The sequence below is a fragment of the Hypanus sabinus genome, chromosome 6 (assembly GCF_030144855.1).
Source record: "Hypanus sabinus isolate sHypSab1 chromosome 6, sHypSab1.hap1, whole genome shotgun sequence".
Taxonomy (NCBI): domain Eukaryota; kingdom Metazoa; phylum Chordata; class Chondrichthyes; order Myliobatiformes; family Dasyatidae; genus Hypanus; species Hypanus sabinus.
The window spans coordinates 182657137-182676497 of record NC_082711.1 but is presented as its reverse complement, the minus strand read 5'-3'; the positions used below and the strand labels follow the sequence as shown (position 1 = coordinate 182676497).

The following is a 19361-nucleotide window of genomic DNA, read 5'->3' as shown; positions in this document are numbered from 1 at the left end:
AACCTATCAATTCCCAAGGGGTATTTTGACCATACCTCTTCCCATCAGAGCCCCTGTAAAAATGTTCTTCCCTTTTCTCAGTTCCTTCACCTCCTCCACATCTGTTCCCAGGATGTGGCTTTCCTTTCCAGGATGTCAAAGATGTCTTCTTTCTTCAAAGAATGTCTTTTTTCTCCACTATTGATGCTGCCTTCACCCACATCTCCATTTTCCAAACATCCATGCCCACCCCATCTTCCTGCCACCTAGAGTTCCTCTTATCCTTACTTACCACCCCATGAGTCTTTGCAACCAACACATCATCCTCCACAACTTCCACCATCTCCAAAGGGATCCTACCACTAAACATACTTTTATCTCCTCTGCCACCCCACCCCCACTTTCCACAGAGATCTCTCCCTCCACCATTCCCTTGTCCATTTGTCCCTCATCACTAATCCCCTTCCCAGCACTTATCCCTGCAAACTGCCCAAGTGCTACACCTGCCCATTCACGTCCTCCCTCACCTCCATTCAGAGTCCTTCCAGTTGAGGCAACACTTAACCTGTGAATCTGCTGGGGTCATCTACTGTGTCTGGTGCTCCAGATGTGACCACCTCTATTGTGAGACCCTTTGTAAATTGGAGGACTGCTTCACTGAGCACCTCTGCTCCATCTCCCAAAAGCAGAACTTCACGGCAGCCAAACATTTTAATTCCAGTTCCCATTCCCATTTTGACGTACTGGCCCATGGCCATCTCTTGTGCCAAGATGAAGCCACCCTCAGGGTGGAGGAGCAACACATTTTATTCCATCTGGATAGCCACTAACCTGATGGCATAAATATCAATTTCTCCTTCCGGTAAAAAAAGTTACCTCCCCCTACACTTTTCTTCTTGTTATGAGTGATGAACAGACCTGATGGACAATGGTGTACTGAGTTAACCATCCCCCCCCGCCCCAAGAACCATGAACTATTACTGTTGCTATGCTGACCATGAGAAAGAGAGATGAAAAACAGGCAAGAACATCTGCGACAGATAAGAGAGAGAGGGAGATTGCTGATTAACTGTGTTGTGACTCCTTTTGAATTATTTACTGTTTCGCGCAAGGACAATAGTTTGCTCGTTAACATTCCTCAGTGGACTGTAGGAGTGGCATGATTTGATGGACACAGTCATTCAGAATTGATGGATAGCTGAGACCCTGTTAGTAGGGATAAAAAGAGAGGTCTGGAGAGACACCCTTCAGACACGCCAGTGGACACTGATTGAGTGTTGGAACCCACAAGAAAGGTGGGGGCTTCGGAGACCGAACCAGGAGATCGGTCAGTAAAACTCACAGTGTTACAGCAGGGCCGGTGGGGACTTGTGTGTGTGTGTCCACTCATGCCTGAGTGATGAGTCCACCACAGAAGAATGGTCTAGCAGAAGGACAGAGGGGTCATAGCTGAATGACCACCACAACAATGGTGCAACAGAATCAAAAGGCAACAGGAATGTTTGCTGACTGCAACTGCTTAATCTCTCTCTCTCTCTCTCTCTCTCTCTCTCCAACGATTACAACTCAACAAGCATAACTACCTCAGCACTCATGAACTGAACTGAACTTTATATTCTATGACAATTCATTTACCCCTAGACATTGATAGAGCTTGTTTATTATTGCTTATTATTATTATTATTATTCTGACACTTTTAGGTTTATTACTGCTACCTTGTGTTATATGGATATTTGCATTATTGATATGGTTTTGCTTATTTTTATCAATAAACACCTTTAAATATAGTACCACCAGTCTCCAACGGATACTTCTGTCTTTGCTGGTCTGACACCCAGTTATGGGGTATGTAACAGTCTATTTCCATATAACCATATAACAATTACAGCGCGGAAACAGGCCATCTTGGCCCTTCTAGACCATCATGCCGAACACTTACTCTCACCTAGTCCCACCGACCTGCACTCAGCCAATAACCTTCCATTCCTTTCCTGTCGATATACCTATCCAATTTTACTTTAAATGACAATAGCAAACCTGCCTCTACCACTTCTACTGGAAGCTCGTTCCACACAGCTACCACTCTCTGAGTGAAGGAATTCCCCCTCGAGTTACCCTTAAACTTTTGCCCCATAAATCTCAACTCATGTCCTCTTGTTTGAATCTCCCCTACTCTCAAAGGAAAAAGCCTATCCATGTCAACTCTATCTATTCCCCTCATAATTTTAAATACCTCTATCAAGTCCCCCTTCAACATTCTACGCTCCAAAGAGTAAAGACCTAACTTGTTCAACCTTTCCCTGTAACTTAGGTGCTGAAACCCAGGTAACATTCTAGTAAATCTCCTCTGTACTCTCTCTATTTTGTTGACATCTTTCCTATAATTTGGTGACAACTGTACACAATGCTCCAAATTTGGCCTTACCAATGCCTTGTACAATTTTAACATTACATCCCAACTCCTATACTCAATGCTCTGATTTATAAAGGCCACCATACCAAAAGCATTCTTCACCACCCTATCCACATGAGATTCCACCGTCAGGGAACTATGCACCATTATTCCTAGATCACTCTGTTCTACTGCATTCCTCAATGCCCTGCTATTTACCATGTATGTCCTATTTTGATTATTCCTACCAAAGTGTAGCACCTCACACTTATCAGCATTAAACTCCATCTGCCATCTTTCAGTCCACTCTTCTAACTGGCCTAAATTGCTCTGCAAGCTTTGAAAACCTCCTTCATTATCCACAACGCCACCTATCTTAGTATCATCTACATACTTACTAATCCAATTTACCACCCCATCATTCAGATCACTAATTTATATGACAAACAACACTGGACCCAGTACAGATCCCTAAGGCACACCACTAGTCACCGGCCTCCAACCTGACAAACAGTTATCCACCCTACTCTCTGGCATCTCCCATCCAGCCATTGTTGAATCCATTTTACTACTTCAATATTAATACCTAACGATTGAACCTTCCTAACGAACCTTCCGTGCGGAACCTTGTCAAAGGCCTTACTAAAGTCCATATACACAACATCCACTGCTTTACCCTCGTCGACTTTCTTCTTAACCTCTTCAAAAAATTCAATAGGATTTGTCAAACATGACCTTCCATGCACAAATCTATGTTGACTGTTCCTAATCAGACCCTGTCTATCCAGATTATTATATATACCATCTCTAAGAATACTTTCCATTAATTTACCCACCACTGACGTCAAACTGACAGGCCTATAATTGCTAGGTTGACTCTTAGAACCCATTTTGAACAATGGAACCACATGAGCAATATGCCAATCCTTTGACACCATCCCCGTTTCTAATGACATTTGAAATATTTCTGTCAGAGTCCCTGCTATTTCTACACAAACTTCCCTCAAGGTCCTAAGGAAAATCCTGTCAGCACACAGAGATTTATCCACTTTTATATTCCTTTTAAGAACCAGTACTTCCTCCTCTTTAATCGTCATTGTTTCCATAACTTCCCTACTTGTTTCCCTTACCTTTCACAATTCAATATCCTTCACCTTAGTGAATACCGAAGAAAAGAAATTGTTCAAAATCTCCCCCATCTCTTTTGGCTCCACATATAGCTGTCCACTCTGATTCTCCAAGGGACCAATTTTATCCCTCACTATCCTTTTGCTATTAATATAACTGTAGAAACCCTTTGGATTTATTTTCAACTTACTTGCCAAAGCAACCTCATATCTTCTTTTAGCTTTTCTAATTTCTTTCTTAAGATTCTTTTTACATTCTTTATATTCCTCGAGCATTTCATTTACTCCATGCTACCTATATTTATTGTAGATATCTCTCTTTTTCCAAACCAAGTTTCCAATATCCCTTGAAAACTATGGCTCTCTCAAACTTTTAACCTTTCCTTTCAACCTAACAGAAACATAAAGATTCTGTACCCTCAAAATTTCACCTTTAAATGACCTCCATTTCTCTATTACATCCTTCCCTTAAAACAAATTGTCCCAATCCACTCCTTCGAAATCCTTTCACACCTCCTCAAAGTTAGCCTTTCTCCAATCAAAAATCTCAAACCTGGGTCCAGTCCTATCCTTCTCCATATTTATATTGAAACTAATGGCATTGTGGTCACTGGACCCGAAGTGCTCCCCAACACATACCTCCGTCACCTGGCCTATTTCATTCCCTAACAGAAGATCCAACACTGCCCCTTCTCTAGTTGGTACCTCTATGTATTTCTGCAAAAAACTATCCTGCACACATTTTACAAACTCCAAACCATCCATCCCTTTTACAGTATGGGCTTCCCAGTCTATGTGTGGAAAATTAAAATCTCCCACAATCACAGCCCTGTGCTTACTACAAATCTTTGCTATCTCCTTATAAATTTGCTCCTCCAATTCTCGCTCCCCATTAGGTGGTCTATAATACACCCCTATAAGTGTTACTAGACCTTTCCCATGCCTCAATTCCACCAAAATAGCTTCCCTAGATGATCTCCCATTCTGGTATTTTACCTCTTCTGACCTTCCTATCACTTCCCCTTGGGTCACCTCCTCGTTCCCTTTTTCCTATGGTCCACTCTCCTCTCCTATCAGATTCCTTCCTCTCCAGCCCTTTGCCTTTCCCAAACTCTTGGCTTCGCCTATCACCTTCCAGCTACCCTCCTTCCCCTCACCCCACTTTTTTATTCTGGCATCTTCCCCCTTTCTCATATTTACTATTTCTGTGATCTGCTTACATATCTGCTCTTAGTCTAGCCCACTATAAATATAACAATTATAAAGATTAGCTCTATTTACCACATGTATGTTAAAACATTGAAACATACAGTGAAATAAATCCTTTGCATCAATGACCAAGACAATGCAAGGATATGCCTGGCAGCCCACAAATGTCACCGTACTTCCGGTGCTAACATAGTATGCCCACAACTTACAAACCATTATTAACACATAAATTTTTGGAATATGGGAAGAAACTGGAGCATCTGGAGGAAACCTATGCAGTGACGGGGAGCATGTACAAACTCCTTACCATTAGCAATAGGAATGGAACCTCAGTCACTGTTGGTGTAGTGCTCTGGATCAACTACTATGCTACTGAATCCTGAAACATTGACTGTTCATTTCCATAGATGTTGCCTGATCTATTGAGGTCCTCCTGCATTTTGTGTGTGATCCTTCCTATAGCTGAGTGACCAAAATTAAACCCAGTTCTCCAAGTGCAGTCTCAGCAACATCCTGTAAAAGCACACCTTAATCTCCTGTATTCAATGAAAGTTATGCATGAACTGGAGGGCATATTTGAGAATCCAGCAGATTTTAGATGAGTTGTATTTTTGGACTGAATTGACCTGCCATATGATTCTATATCTACATTCATTCCCACCATCTGACCTTCAACCCAGCCTATCAGCCTGATTTTCAGCTTGTTGATTGGCACTGTCTTGCCAATTATTGACCTATCATTGCCCCCATATCCCATCCCTGACCTCTCTTTCCTGTGCAATCCTCCAGCTCCAGTTGCACCAAATTTATTCTGCATTCCATAAGGACAGAACACATAAAGTACAAGTGTTTATTTTTGTTACGAAAGCCTTTATAAGAAATTAACTTCTCTGTGGCAAAACATTTATGTACAGGCATCTTACAACTTCTAGCACATACTGTATACTATTTTTGAGACATTGAGAAATTAACTTTTTGACACAGCCCAAGCGCTCCCTACCAGCTTTAATTGACCTAGGAGGAGAAAAAAGTCAATTCAGTCCAAAACTACAACTCATCTAAAAACCTGCTGAATTTTCCAGTATGCTTGCCAATCCACTCATTAACTTCTCAATACAGAACTCTATATCATCACTTTTGACTCAAGCACTATTTGCTTTCAAGCATATAACTATTCTCTGGGGCACCACGGTGCCATAGTGATTAGCACAACACTATTATAGCTCATGGCACCAGAGTTCAGAGTTCAATTCTGGATCCATCTATTATGAGTTTGTACATTCTCCCAATATTGTGTGGCTTCTCTGGGTGCTCTGGATTTTCCCACAGTGCAAAGATGTTGAGGATAGGTGTGTTGTTTGTTTTTGTATATTATCCTGTGATTAGGCTAGTATTAAAGAGGTGGGTTTCTGGGTGGTGCAGCCCATTGAGCTTGAAGGGACTGTTCTGTGCTATATTTCTAAATAAAAATAAATAAAAGCAGTCAGGCAAAATTTGAAATAATTCATTCATCTTCATTCAGGGATTTTCAGAAATGAACTACTTGTTAACAATGTTAAAGTCCAGCTGAGAATAGTCATTAAATTAATATATAATTAGGAACTGTAGTGGTATATACCCACCCAATGAGGAAGCTTCAAATATATAACTTTCCTTAAGTTCTGAAGAGAGGACAGTGCAAATTCCATTCAAATCTTCAGTATTCTTTTGTAGCCATTTTCGTTGTTGCTGACAGATCTGTAATATCATAATAATCATGAGTCTGTCTGGTATTAAATCTATACTGTCTATTTTACAGTGTTCTACAGCAAAAGTGCAAATTTCACTTTCCATAATGTTCCTGTAGCTGACCATCAACACAGAGCTGAGGAGCAGCAACAGAAAATACGCTGAAAATTTTAGATTCATAGATGTATTCAAAACAAAAACAGACCTGTTACTTGTTAACAAGTAACACTTGTTAACACTAGTACTTGTTAACACCTGTTACTTATCAATTCTTTGTTCAATTCAATTAATCCCAGTCCCTTGTGCATTTCCTGTAAATGATTCCATTAAGTAATTACCCAGTTCTCTTTGATTAGGAAGGTTCTGCCTGAAAGGCAGTTGAAAACATATTCAAGAGTGAATGACTAGCCTCTTGAGAAAATTGTTTCCTTGTGTAGACTCTGACTAGCAAAAACTTCTGGACATGTACTTTAGGGTGGCCCTTAAAATCTTATCTTTTGCATTAAATTCAGCATAATGAAGCATTAAGCATATGATGGATAAAGAAGAATGAAATAGGCTAAGTCAAGTACACAGAACTGACAACAGGAGAAGCCCCAGAAGAATTTGAGAAGTGAAGTAGGGTAGTTAAAAATATACATGAAGGAGGCAGAGACTTTGGAGAGGGGGTAGAGCTTTCATCAAGATGGCATCAAGCTGCAGACTGTTGAGATCGTAGCTCAGACTTAGCTGTATTTTTAAGTTTGAAGGGATGGTTTTGGGGACAGAGAGGGGAGTTAGGGGTCATGTTAGGGTATAGGGACAGGGATGTAGAGGAGTTAGAGATCAAGCTTCCACTTCACATTTGAAGTGCAGCAACGTGGACATGAGGTTAAAGGACATCCAGGGCACAGGCCTCTGATCTGCATTTGAAGGACAGCAGTGTAGACATAGGGACAACAGACATCTGTATTCTGGTTCCCAGGGCTGAAATGGTTGCCACAAGAGGACACAGGTTTAAAGTGCTGGGCAGTAGGTACAGAGGAGATGTCAGGGCTAAGTTTTTTACTCAGGGAGTGGTGAGTGTGTGGAATGGGCTGCCGGCAACGGTGCTGGAGATGGATACGAAAGGGTCTTTTAAGAGACTTTTGGATAGGTACATGGAGCTTAGTAAAATAGAGGGCTATAGGTAAGCCTAGTAATTTCTAGGGTAGAGACATGTTTGGCACAACTTTGTGGGCCGAAGGGCCTGTATTGTGCTGTAGGTTTTCTATGTTTCTATGGTACTACTGAATGGGTTGACAGCTCATTGGTAGTTCATAAGGCAAAAAAAAATCAACTAAAAACATTACTAATAACAACTTTTTTGAAGTAAGTTGTGTTAAACTATCACAGCAAACAATGAAGAAGCAAGTAGAGATGAAGATGATTTGAAGGATGGGTTGTGCAGGTACATCACAAAGCTGAAGCTCAATGTGTTCAAGATGGTATCACAGACAGATTTGGTATTGCTTTTGGAGTTGGAGTGAGCAATTCTGAGAGGAATTGATGCCTGTCCACCTAACCCGGGTGCAAGGTTGGATCACTCCAAGTGCTAAGCTGATTTGGTAAGTTTGAGAATGGCTTCAGGCTGTGCAGCCCAAGCATGTTGTTGCACCAGGATCCAGGTCCTAGAGGTAGGCACTTCCCAGTGCTTGGACAATTTAAGCACCAGTCCAAATAGACTGGGAAGTCTGAGCGTCGAGACTGGAGGCAAAGGTTGGACAGATTTTGCTCACTCTCCCGCAATGTTCATTCCTCTCCCTGTGCTACTGAGATTGTGAACTGCCCCAGCGGCTGTCATCTGTGCATATTTCACTGTGTTTTTGCCTCACTAATATGAAGAACTCTGATCAGGCTTTGGCCTACTCTGGCTGCTCCAGGGAGTGGACCTAAGGACTCAATCTGATTCGGAATACTGTAATTTGCTCCTTTTGTTTGCATGACATGTGTGTGTTATTTCTTCCCCTTTCTCAGCACAGTGGTTATGGTCTTTTTAATAATTGGGTTCTTCGGGTTTCTTGCTTTGTGGCTGCCTGTAAGCAACCTAATCTTAAGTAGTATAATTTATATATTCTTTGACAATAAATGCACTTTGAATCTTTTGAATCCTTTGGAGTCTAGGTCTCCACTCCAAATTCAAAGGCCAGCGACATGGTCATGGGGACAAAGGATACCTGTATTCCAGGCCTCTGGTCTGGATTCGAAGGCCAGCAATGTAGGCATTGGAACAAAGGGCATCCATAGACTAGCCTCTACTCTGCGCTCCATGCTCAAAGGCTAATGACATGGACATGGGGACAAAGGATGTCTGGAGTCCAGGCCTCCACTCCGCGTTTGAAGAGCAGCAACATGGACAGGTGACATAAGACATCCGTGGGTGGGGATCAAAGAAATGACAGAGGAGGTAGATCAGTACTTTGCATTACTTTTCATGGTTGAGGACACCAGTAACATGCCAGCAATTCAAGAGAGTCATGGGGGAGATGTGAGTATAGTAGTCATTTATTAAGGAGAAGGTGGTGGGGAAGCTGAAAGGCTTGAAGGTAGATCACCTAGACCAAACAGACTACACCTCAAAGCTCCAAAAGAGGTGGCTGAAGAGATTGTGGAGGCATCAATATTGAACTTCCAAGAATCACTGGAGTGACAGATGGTCGCAGAGTAACAACCCTGTTTACTGTGGTGGGGGGGGGGGGGGTTTGCATTTTGGTAGGGTGAACAAAGGTATAGACTATTTGCTAAATAGGGAATGCAAAGGAATGTGGGAGTCCTTGCTCAGGAATCCCTTAAGATCAACTTACAAGTTGTGTCAATGGTAACAAAGGCAAATGCAATGTTGGTGTTCATTTTGAGACAACTAGAATATAAGCAAGGATATCCCGTTGAAGATTTATAAGGTATTGGTCAGACAACATCTGGAAAATTGTGATCAATTTTGGACCCATATCTATGGAAAGATATGCTGGCCCTGGAAAGATTCACAAGAATGATCCCAGGAATAAAAGGTCTAAACTATGAGAAGCATTTGATAGCTCCAGGTCTCTACTTGCTGGAATTCGGAAGGAAGAGAAGAGATGTCATTGAAAGATTCAAGGTACTGAAAGGCCTGTGTAGAATGGACATGGAGAAGATATTTCCCTTAGTCGGAGAGTCTATAATCTGAGGGCACAACCCAGAAAAAAGGAATGTCCCTTTACAACTGAGATGAAGAGGAATTTCTTCAACTAGGGGTTGACAAATCTGTGGAATATGTTGCACAGAAGACTGTGGAGGCCAAGTCATCAGGTGTATTTAAAGCAGAGAGTGATAGATTCTTAATTGATAAAGGGGTTAAGATTTATGGGAAGAAAGCAGGAGAATAGCATTGAAAAAACTTGGAACATTTGAATGGTAGAACAGACATGATGTGCAGTGTGGCCTAATTCTGCCTCTATATTTTACAGAGTTATGGTTTAATTTTGTATCTAATATATATTAATATTTAAACTTTGTTTGTGAAGTTAATGTTTGGGCTGATTGATGGGCTGCATTTAGATGCTGCTTTGTCAAGTTTCATGTTCAAGTTGTCAAATGGAGATTTCATGACAGAGTGGTGTAGCATGCATAAGCATCTGTCACTGAAGTATTCCCAGAACAACACTGAAGGTTCATCAGTCAGACATTAATACTACAAGAAACATAATCTGTTCAATGTCTCTCATTGAAAGTTGATACAATCTTGACAAGTATGTGTAGTGAACATGGTTAATAAACTCTGGGGTTTTGATCCTCAATACTAGATGTGCGTTTAAACAGTATAGATGATTACCAAGAATTGTGAACGGAATATGCTTGTAGCCATGGTGAATCCAGGTCCACTGTGTAATTTCTCAGTCTCTGAAATATAAAAAAAATCTATGTTTATTTCACTTATTGAACATACACAAAAATGATAAGATACTTTTTGATCCTACTATCACAGATTATTTTATTGATTGATATCTTAAAGTCTGCTATTTTTCAATGAAATTAAAAGAAATTACTACAACAGAATAACATTTAAAAGATACTGGCCAGCCAGCATCCATGAAAGAAATAAACAGTCAATGTTTTGGGCTGAGACCCTTCATCAAGACCAGAAAGGACAGGAGAAGAAGCCAGAATAGGAAAGTGGGGGGGGAGAGGAAGGAGTCCAGGTTAGAAGATGGTAGGTGAAGCCAGGTGGGTGGGGGAGGAGGGATGAAGTGACAAACTGGGTGGTGATTGGTTGAAAAGGTAAAGGGCTGGAGAAGAAGGAATCTGATACAAAAGGAAAGTGGGCCATGGGAGAAAGGGAAGGAGGAGGGCATCAGGAGGAGGAGAGAGGCAAGTGAGGAGAAGAAAAGAGGGAAGAAAGTGGCCAGAATGGGGAAGAAGAGGGAAGGGGAATGGGAAATTACTGGAAATGAGAGAAATCGATGTTTATGCCATCAGGCTGGAGGAATATGATGTGTTGCTCCTCCAACATGAGTGTGGCTTCATCATGGCAGTAGAGGAGGCCATGGACCGACATGTCAGAAAGGGAGTGGAGACCACTGGGAAATCCTGCTTGTTTTCTTATTCCTGAGCTCTACCCGTATAACCTTACTGAATGAATCTTCCAGGATATCCTCTCTTAATACAGCTATGATATTCTGCTAATTAGTAATTTAAAAACCCTACCTCTTTCACACCCTTTTCTGTCATGTCTGAAGCATTTGTACCCTGGAACTGAAAGTCTTGCCCTTCTCTCAATGCAGTTTCTGTAATGGCTACAATGTCACAATTTCAGTTCTAATTTAGGCCCAAAGATTATCTGCCTTACCCCTTAAACTCTTAACATTAAAATAAATATACTTCAGATAATCATTCCTCTCGTGCCCATTACCCTGGCCCTGCTTATTTACCTCTTCACTTAATCTCTACGTTTTCCTTAATTCCCACCCCCACACCTGCTAACCTACTGCTTCTCTTATCACCAATCTGCCACGTTAGTTAAACCCTCCTGAGTAGCACTAAAAAACCTCCCTCCAAGGATCTTGGGAAAAGAATTCCAAAAATGTTGCTATCCTCAGTTGAAGAAATCTTGTCTTCGTCTTGACTGACCAGCGATACCGAGATGGAATTCCTCTAATCCTTTCACCTCACAGCTTCCTCATCTGGCATATCAGTCTTTGTCATTTGTACCAGCTGCAATGTGATCCCACCATGAGCCACATATTCTCCTCACCTCTCTCTGCCTTATGCAGGGTTCACTCCCTCACTGACTCCTTGGTCAGCTCATCTCTTCCTATCCATCCTGCTCTCCCTGACCCTTGGTAATTTCACTTGCAACCATGGTAAATAAAATACTTGTTCTTACACCTCCTCCATCACCACCATCCAGAGAGGTCAACAAGTGAGGCAAAGATTCATATGCACCACCTCCAACCTCATCTGTTGCATTTGATGCTCCCAATGTGGCCTTCTCTACATCAGCAAGACCAAGTGTAGGCGATCGACTTGCAGAGCACATGCACACTTCCCACAATGGCTATTCCAAGCTCTTGGTTGTCTTCCATTTCAGTTCCCCTTCCCATTCCCATGTCAACCTGTCCTCCTTGATCTTCTCCACTACTAGGGTGAGACCCAATGCAAACTAGAGGAACAGCACCTCATATTCTACTTGAATGGTCTACAACCCAATGATATGAATATTGAATTTTCCAGTTTCAAATAACTATTCCCTCCTGTGTCCACATCCACTCTCCCCAACTCTCTTTCTGATCCACCTCTAATCCTTCCATTGTGTCTCCCTTCCCAATCACCCAATGTGCTCCCTCCCATCCTGTACATCAACATATTTTAGCCACCATATGGTTCCATCTACCTTTCCCCTAATAGTTTCCATTATCTCCTTCCTTAATTTTCAGAATCCAGGACTGGTTGCCTTTGTGTTCCAGCTTCAAGCTTATCACCCTCCCCTTCAACTTCCCCTCACCCCACCTGGTTCCATCTGCCTGCTTCCAACTAACAACTACCCTACCTCTTGCCCTTCCCTACCTAACTCCATTTACCCATCCTCCTCAATCCATCAATCAGCTACTGGCCCCTGACTCAATACTCCACCTTCCTCTTTATACTGTATTATCTATTTTTACTTTCCACTCTCTATACCAATGCAGTTTCTACCCAACATACTTAAAATTCCTTTCCTCCACTCTGATCCCATTCCTCCAAAATGATGTTCAACCATTGAGCTCCTTTTGTAGATGTTAAGGAGTTTGATGATGCTTTTCAAGAAAACTTGGCAAGTAACTGCAGTGTATTTTGTAGCTGGCTTTCACTACAGCCACCATGTACCCAGTCTCTGTATCCTTGCTATTAGCTATCAGAACTTTCTAGTAACTGCACTTTTGATACATTTGCTTTCTAATAATTTTTCTCATGCTGAGGATCACTACGCATATTGTCAATACTTTGAAAAACATTGCAGCAAATGGAATCCAGTAGATCAGTTCCAGTTGTGTCATTTGAGATTCACAAAGAATTTATATCACAAATCATCTTTGCAAATTTTATCAACACATAGTTCAGTAGAAAAGTACAGTATAAACATATGGCTCTTAGAGAAATTACCTGGGAGTTTGATAGATTCACATGATTTTCTTTTTAGATCACATTTCTCTATTCTCCCATAATGTCTGTTGTCATTGGTATATAGAGGAGAGCTGACCAATATCCTGAGGATAAAAAGATCAGATATAATGCCAAGTTTCAAAATGTTCGCTGATTATTATTGTATTATTAATGAGACTAATGAAAACCATGCCACCACTGAGGTCTCATCACTAGTAAAGCGAGCGGTTTAATGTTTACTGCTGCACACTACATGCATTTTGAATTATATTTTATTAATTTATTTGTGGTAATATTTTGTTTTATGTGCTGAGTGTGATATATGTTTTGAGAATGCACCGTGATCCGGAGAAATGCTGTTTTGTTTGGTTTTATGAATGCAGAGTTAGATGACAATAAACTTGAACTTATTATTCAATGTTGTATAAGCAGTTGTTTTACAATTTTTACCTCATAAAAACACTCAAACTGCATTCTTTCTCACAAGAACATAAATAGCAAGAGCAGGAAAAGATTGCAAGAGAAACACAAAAGCCTATTCTGCCATTTCATAAAATTGTGGCTGATCTGATAGAAATGGCTCTATGAGCACAGAATTAACATTACTATCAGATCAGCCTGATAAAAACAGGACCTTTGGTTCAACCCCTCCATGCTGACCATGGGCCCACCAAACTAGTCCCATCTGGCCACCTTTGCTCATAAGACCATAAGACATAGGAGCAGAATTAGGCCATCTGGCCCATTGAGTCTGCTCCATTATTCAATCTTGGCTGATCCTTTTTTAATCTCCTCCTCAACTCTAGTTCCTGGCCTTTTCTCCATAACCTTTGATGCCACATCCAATCAAGAACCTATCGATCTCTGCCTTAAATATACTCAACGACCTGACCTCCACAGCTGCATGTGGCAACATTCTACACCCTTCAGCTATAAGGCCCATTTCCCTCTAAAGCTTTTCTATCCAAATCCAATGTCTGATGGTATTATTATTATAATTGCCTGAACCACTTCCACTTGCAGCTCATTTCAAATACCTGTTGCCTTCTGTGTGAAGAAGTTGCTCCTCAGTACATAGAACATAGAATATAATAGCACAGTACAGACCCCTGGGCCCATGATATTTTGTCTAGGTTTTAACCCATCCCAAGATCAGTCTAACCCTTTCCTCCTATACAGCATTCCTTTTTTCTATCATCTATATAGCTATCTAAGAGTTTCTTAAATTCTCCTTTGCTGTGAGAAATATAACAGATATTTACAAGACCTCAATAGATGGTTCAATATATTCAGGCAGAACAAAATCAATGAAAAGTACAGAATACGTTTACATAGAGAATAACAAAGGGTAAGTTACAATCAAGAAGGTCATATTCATTTACATATTTTCAAAATGCTTACAGATGAATAAGTATAATCAAAATACACCATCTTACCCACTATTTTCACTATGATCGTATTGAACAACTTTCTGTCCAAAGAGTACATTGCTTTTATTTTGAAACAATGCCTTAAATCTGGTATCAATGTTGAAGGTGTACAATGTCTTTGGAGCTGCAAAGAATAGATAAATCAAAAATTAAAAGATGAATACTTCTGTAAAGTATATCATTGCTATAAGAAAATTTATAATGATCCATCTGTTGTTAACTGAAAGAATCAAGTATGCATAAATCAACAAATCCCTAACTACTAAATTAAATGATCGTTCATATATAAAAACTCTGCAATAAAGAATAGACTCTATTGGAAAATTACAAATCTAAATGTGAGTGTTGGTGCACTAGGTCCAAATTAAATTGCTGAGTATCAGTTCAACTGCTTCTTTTTGAGAATGGGGAACATGTGCAGAGGAGTAAAGAAGACACAAATATTTGTGTCTGTTAGCCACAGGCTGTTTCATAACCATATAACAATTACAGCATGGAAACAGGTCATCTCGGTCCTTCTAGTCCGTGCCAAATGCTTACTCTCACCTATTCCCACTGACCCGCACTCAGCCCATAACCCTCCATTCCTATCCTGTCCATATACCTATCCAATTTTACTTTAAATGACAATATCAAACCTGCCTCTACTACTTCAACTGGAAGTTTGTTCCACACAGCTACCACTCTCTGAGTAAAGAAATTCCCCTTCCTGTTACCCTTAAACTTTTGCCCTGTAACTCTCAACTCATGTCCTCTTGTTTGAATCTCCCCTACTCCTAATGGAAAAAGCCTATCCACATCAACTCTATCTATCCCCCTCATAATTTTAAATACCTCCATCAAGTCCCCCCTCAACCTTCTACACTCCAAAGAATAAAGACCTAACTTGTTCAAACTTTCCCTGTAACTTACGTGCTGAAACTCAGGTAACATTCTAGTAAATCTTCTCTGTACTCCCTCTATTTTGTTGACATCCTTCCTATAATTCGGTGACCAGAAATGTACACAATACTCCAAATTCAGCCTAACCACTGCGTTGTACAATTTTAACATTACATCCCAACTCCTATACTCAATGCCTTGATTTATAAAGGGAAACATACCAAAAGCTTTCTTCACCACCCTATCCACATGAGATTTCACCATCAAGGAACTATGCACCATTATTCCTAGATCACTCTGTTCTACTGCATTCTTCAATGCCCTACCATTTATCACGTATGTCCTATTTGGATTATTCCTACCAAAATGTAGCACCTCACACTTATCAGCATTAAATTCCCTTTGCCATTGTTCAGCCCACTCTTCTAACTGGCCTAAATCTCTCTGCAAACTTTGAAAACCTACTTCATTATCCACAATGCCACTTACCTAAGTATCATCTGCATACTTACTAATCCAATTTACCAACCCATCATCCAGATCATTAATGTATGTGACAAACAACATTGGACCCAGTACAGATCCTTGAGGCACACCACTAGTCACCGGCCTCCAACCTGACAAACAGTTATCCACCCTACTCTCTGGCATCTCCCATCCAGCCATTGTTGAATCCATTTTACTACTTTAATATTAATACCTAACGATTGAACCTTCCTAACTAACCTTCCGTGCAGAACCTTGTCAAAGGCCTTACTGATGTCCATATAGACAACATCCACTGCTTTACCCTCGTCAACTTTCCTCGTAACCTCTTCAAAAAAATTCAATGAAATTTGTCAAACATGACCTTCCACACACAAATCTATGTTGACTGTTCCTAATCAGACCCTGTCTATCCAGATAGTTATATATACCATCTCTCAGAATACTTTCCATTAATTTACCCACTACTGACGTCAAACTGACAGACCAATAATTGCTAGGTTTACTCTTAGAACCCATTTTAAACAATGGAACCACATAAGCAATACGACAATCCTCCAGCACCATCCCTGTTTCTAATGACGTTTGAAATATTTCTGTCAGAGCCCCTGTTATTTCTACACTAACTTCCCTCAAGGTCCTAGAGAATATCCTGTCAGGACCTGGAGTTTTATCCACTTTTATATTCCTTAAAAACACCAGTACTTCCTCCTCTTTAATCGTCACAGTTTCCATAACTTCCCTACTTGTTTCCCTTACCTTTCACAATTCAATATCCTTCTCCTTACTGAATACCGAAGAAAAGAAATTGTTCAAAATCTCCCCCATCTCTTTCGGCTCCACACATAGCAGTCCACTCTGATTCTCTAAGGGACCAATTTTATCCCTCACTAACCTTTTGCTATTAATATAACTGTAGAAACCCTTTGGATTTATTTTCACTTTACTTGCCAAAGCAACCTCGAATCTTCTTTTAGCTTTTCTAATTTCTTTCTTAAGATTCTTCTTACATTCTTTATATTCCTCAAGCACCTCATTTACTCCATGCTGCCTATATTTATTGTAGACATCTCTCTTTTTCCTAACAAGTTTCAAATATCCCTTGAAAACCATGGCTCTCTCAAACTTTTAACCTTTCCTTTCAACCTAACAGGAACATAAAGATTCTGTACCCTCAAAATTTCACCTTTAAATGACCTGCATTTCTCCATTACATCCTTCCCATAAAACAAATTGTCCCAATCCACTCTTTTGAAATCCTTTCGCATCTCCTCAAAGTTAGCCTTTCTCCAATCAAAAATCTCAACCCTGGGTCCAGTCCTATCCTTCTCCATACTTATATTGAAACTAATGGCATTGTGGTCACTGGACTTGAAGTGCTCCCCAACACATACCTCCGTCACCTGGCCTATTTCATTCCCTAACAGAAGATCCAACACTGCCCCTTCTCTAGTTGGTTCCTCTATGTATTCCTGCAAAAAACTATCCCGCACACATTTTACAAACCCCAAACCATCCATCCCTTTTACAGTATGGACTTCCCAGTCTATGTGTGGAAAATTAAAATCTCCCACAATCACAACCCTGTGCTTACTACAAATATCTGCTATCTCCTTGCAAATTTGCTCCTCCAATTCTCACTCCCCATTAGGTGGTCTATAATACACCCCTATAAGTGTTACTACACCTTTCCCATTCCTAAATTCCACCCAAATAGCCTCCCTAGATGAGCCCTCTAATCTATCTTGCCAGAGCACCGCCGTAATATTTTCTCTGACAAGCAACGCAATACCTCCCCCTCTTGTCCCTCCGATTCTATCACACCTGAAGCAACGAAATCCAGGAATATTTAGTTGCCAATCACACTCCTCCTGCAACCATGTTTCACTAGTAGCTACAACATCATATTTCCAGGTATCAATCCATGCTCTAAGCTCATCCACCTTTCTTACAATGCTCCTAGCATTAAAATAAATGCATTTAAGAAGTTCTCCACCTCTTCCTCTCTGTTTATCTCTCACAGTACAAAGAACTTTACTGTCTTCTTTTTCTTCCTTCTCCCATACATCTATTCCTACACTCTGGTCCCTCTCCCCCCTCACATCTAGTTTAAATCCACTGGAGCATCTCTAGCAAACCTGCCTGCAAGAATATTTGTCCCCCTCCAGTTCAGATGTAAACCGTCCCGCCGGAACAGGTCCCACCTTCCCTGGAAAGCTGCCCAATTATCTATAAATCTGAAGCCCTCCCTCCTGCACCATATCTTCAGCCACGTGTTGATCTGCACTATCTTACTATTTCTAAACTCACCTGCACGTGGCACTGGTAGCAATCCTGAGATTGCTATCCTGGAGGTCCTGTCCTTTAACTTGGCACCTCACTCCCTAAACTCACCTTTTAGGACCTCCTCACTCTTCCTACCCACGTCATTGGTCCCTACCTGGACCACGACATCCAGCTGCTTACTCTCCCTCTTGAGAGTACTGAGAACTCGATCCGAGATATCATGGACCCCGGCACCAGGGAGGCAACAGACCATTGGGATTCTCGATCTCTTCCACAGAACCTCCTATCTGTCCCCCTAACTATTGAATCCCCTATCCTTACTGCTCTCCTCTTTTCCCTCCTTCCCTTCTGAGCTGAGGGTCCAGTCTCGGTGCCAGAGATGCAACCACTGCAACTTGTCCCTGGTAGGTCGTCCCCACCAACAGTATCCAAAACAGCATACTTATTGTTGATGGGAACGGCCACAGGGGTGCTCTGCTCTTCCTGTCTATTCCCCTTCGCTCTCCTGACAGTCACCCAACAACCTGTCTCCTGACTCCTAAGGGTGACTACCTCCCTGAAACTCCTGTCTATTTCTGCCTCTGCCTCCCAAATGATCGGAAGTTCAGCCAGCTCCAGCTCCAGTTCCCTAACACGGTTTATCAGGAGCTGCAGCAATATGACATGACATTTGTTGTTTTGTGGAGGCAGTACAGTGCAAAGACACAAAATTATTATAAATTACAAAAAGTACATCACAGCAATTCAGGTAACAGAAATTCTTCCTTGCAGACTTCATGGATCACTGTGAACAAATCTGAGACAGAGATTTCTGGAATCTGTGTGTCAATTTTTATTTTATTTTCAGTTCACATTTCTTTGTGCATACACTGATGACGTGGCTTCATGTTTTCTGGGAATGCAACTGCCTCCTATAACACACAGCTTATCCATATACTTCTTTGAGAAATTCAGGCAAATTGGTTTGATAGAATCTTCTCCAACAAAGCCATGTTGACTATTTTTGGTTCATCCCCACCTTTCCAATTACTTTCCTGCCACTAATAGTTTGCTCTTATGCCTTTAATAATAACCATTTGCCCTTCCTAAATAAAAGCACTAAATCTGCTGTCCTCTAGTCGTCTGGCAGTTCACCTTAGTTAGCATAAAGGCCTATCTGGGCTACCACGGCTTCCATTTAGAACAATATTGCATAAATTATAGAA

General features: G+C 41.0%; 1 protein-coding gene across 2 annotated transcripts in view; it reads right to left on the bottom strand.

Annotated features, from left to right (window-relative positions):
- Window positions 1–19361, bottom strand: part of LOC132396199 (integrin alpha-E-like) — a 300648-nt gene that overhangs the window by 260041 nt on the left and 21246 nt on the right. For both annotated transcript variants that reach the window (XM_059973778.1, XM_059973777.1), the window contains exons 2-5: window positions 14509–14626; window positions 13073–13176; window positions 10266–10333; window positions 6331–6445 (exon numbers count right to left, since the gene is read on the bottom strand). In XM_059973778.1, coding sequence (XP_059829761.1) covers window positions 6331–6445; window positions 10266–10333; window positions 13073–13176; window positions 14509–14626 — 405 coding nt within the window. The remainder of the gene's footprint in view (window positions 1–6330; window positions 6446–10265; window positions 10334–13072; window positions 13177–14508; window positions 14627–19361) is intronic.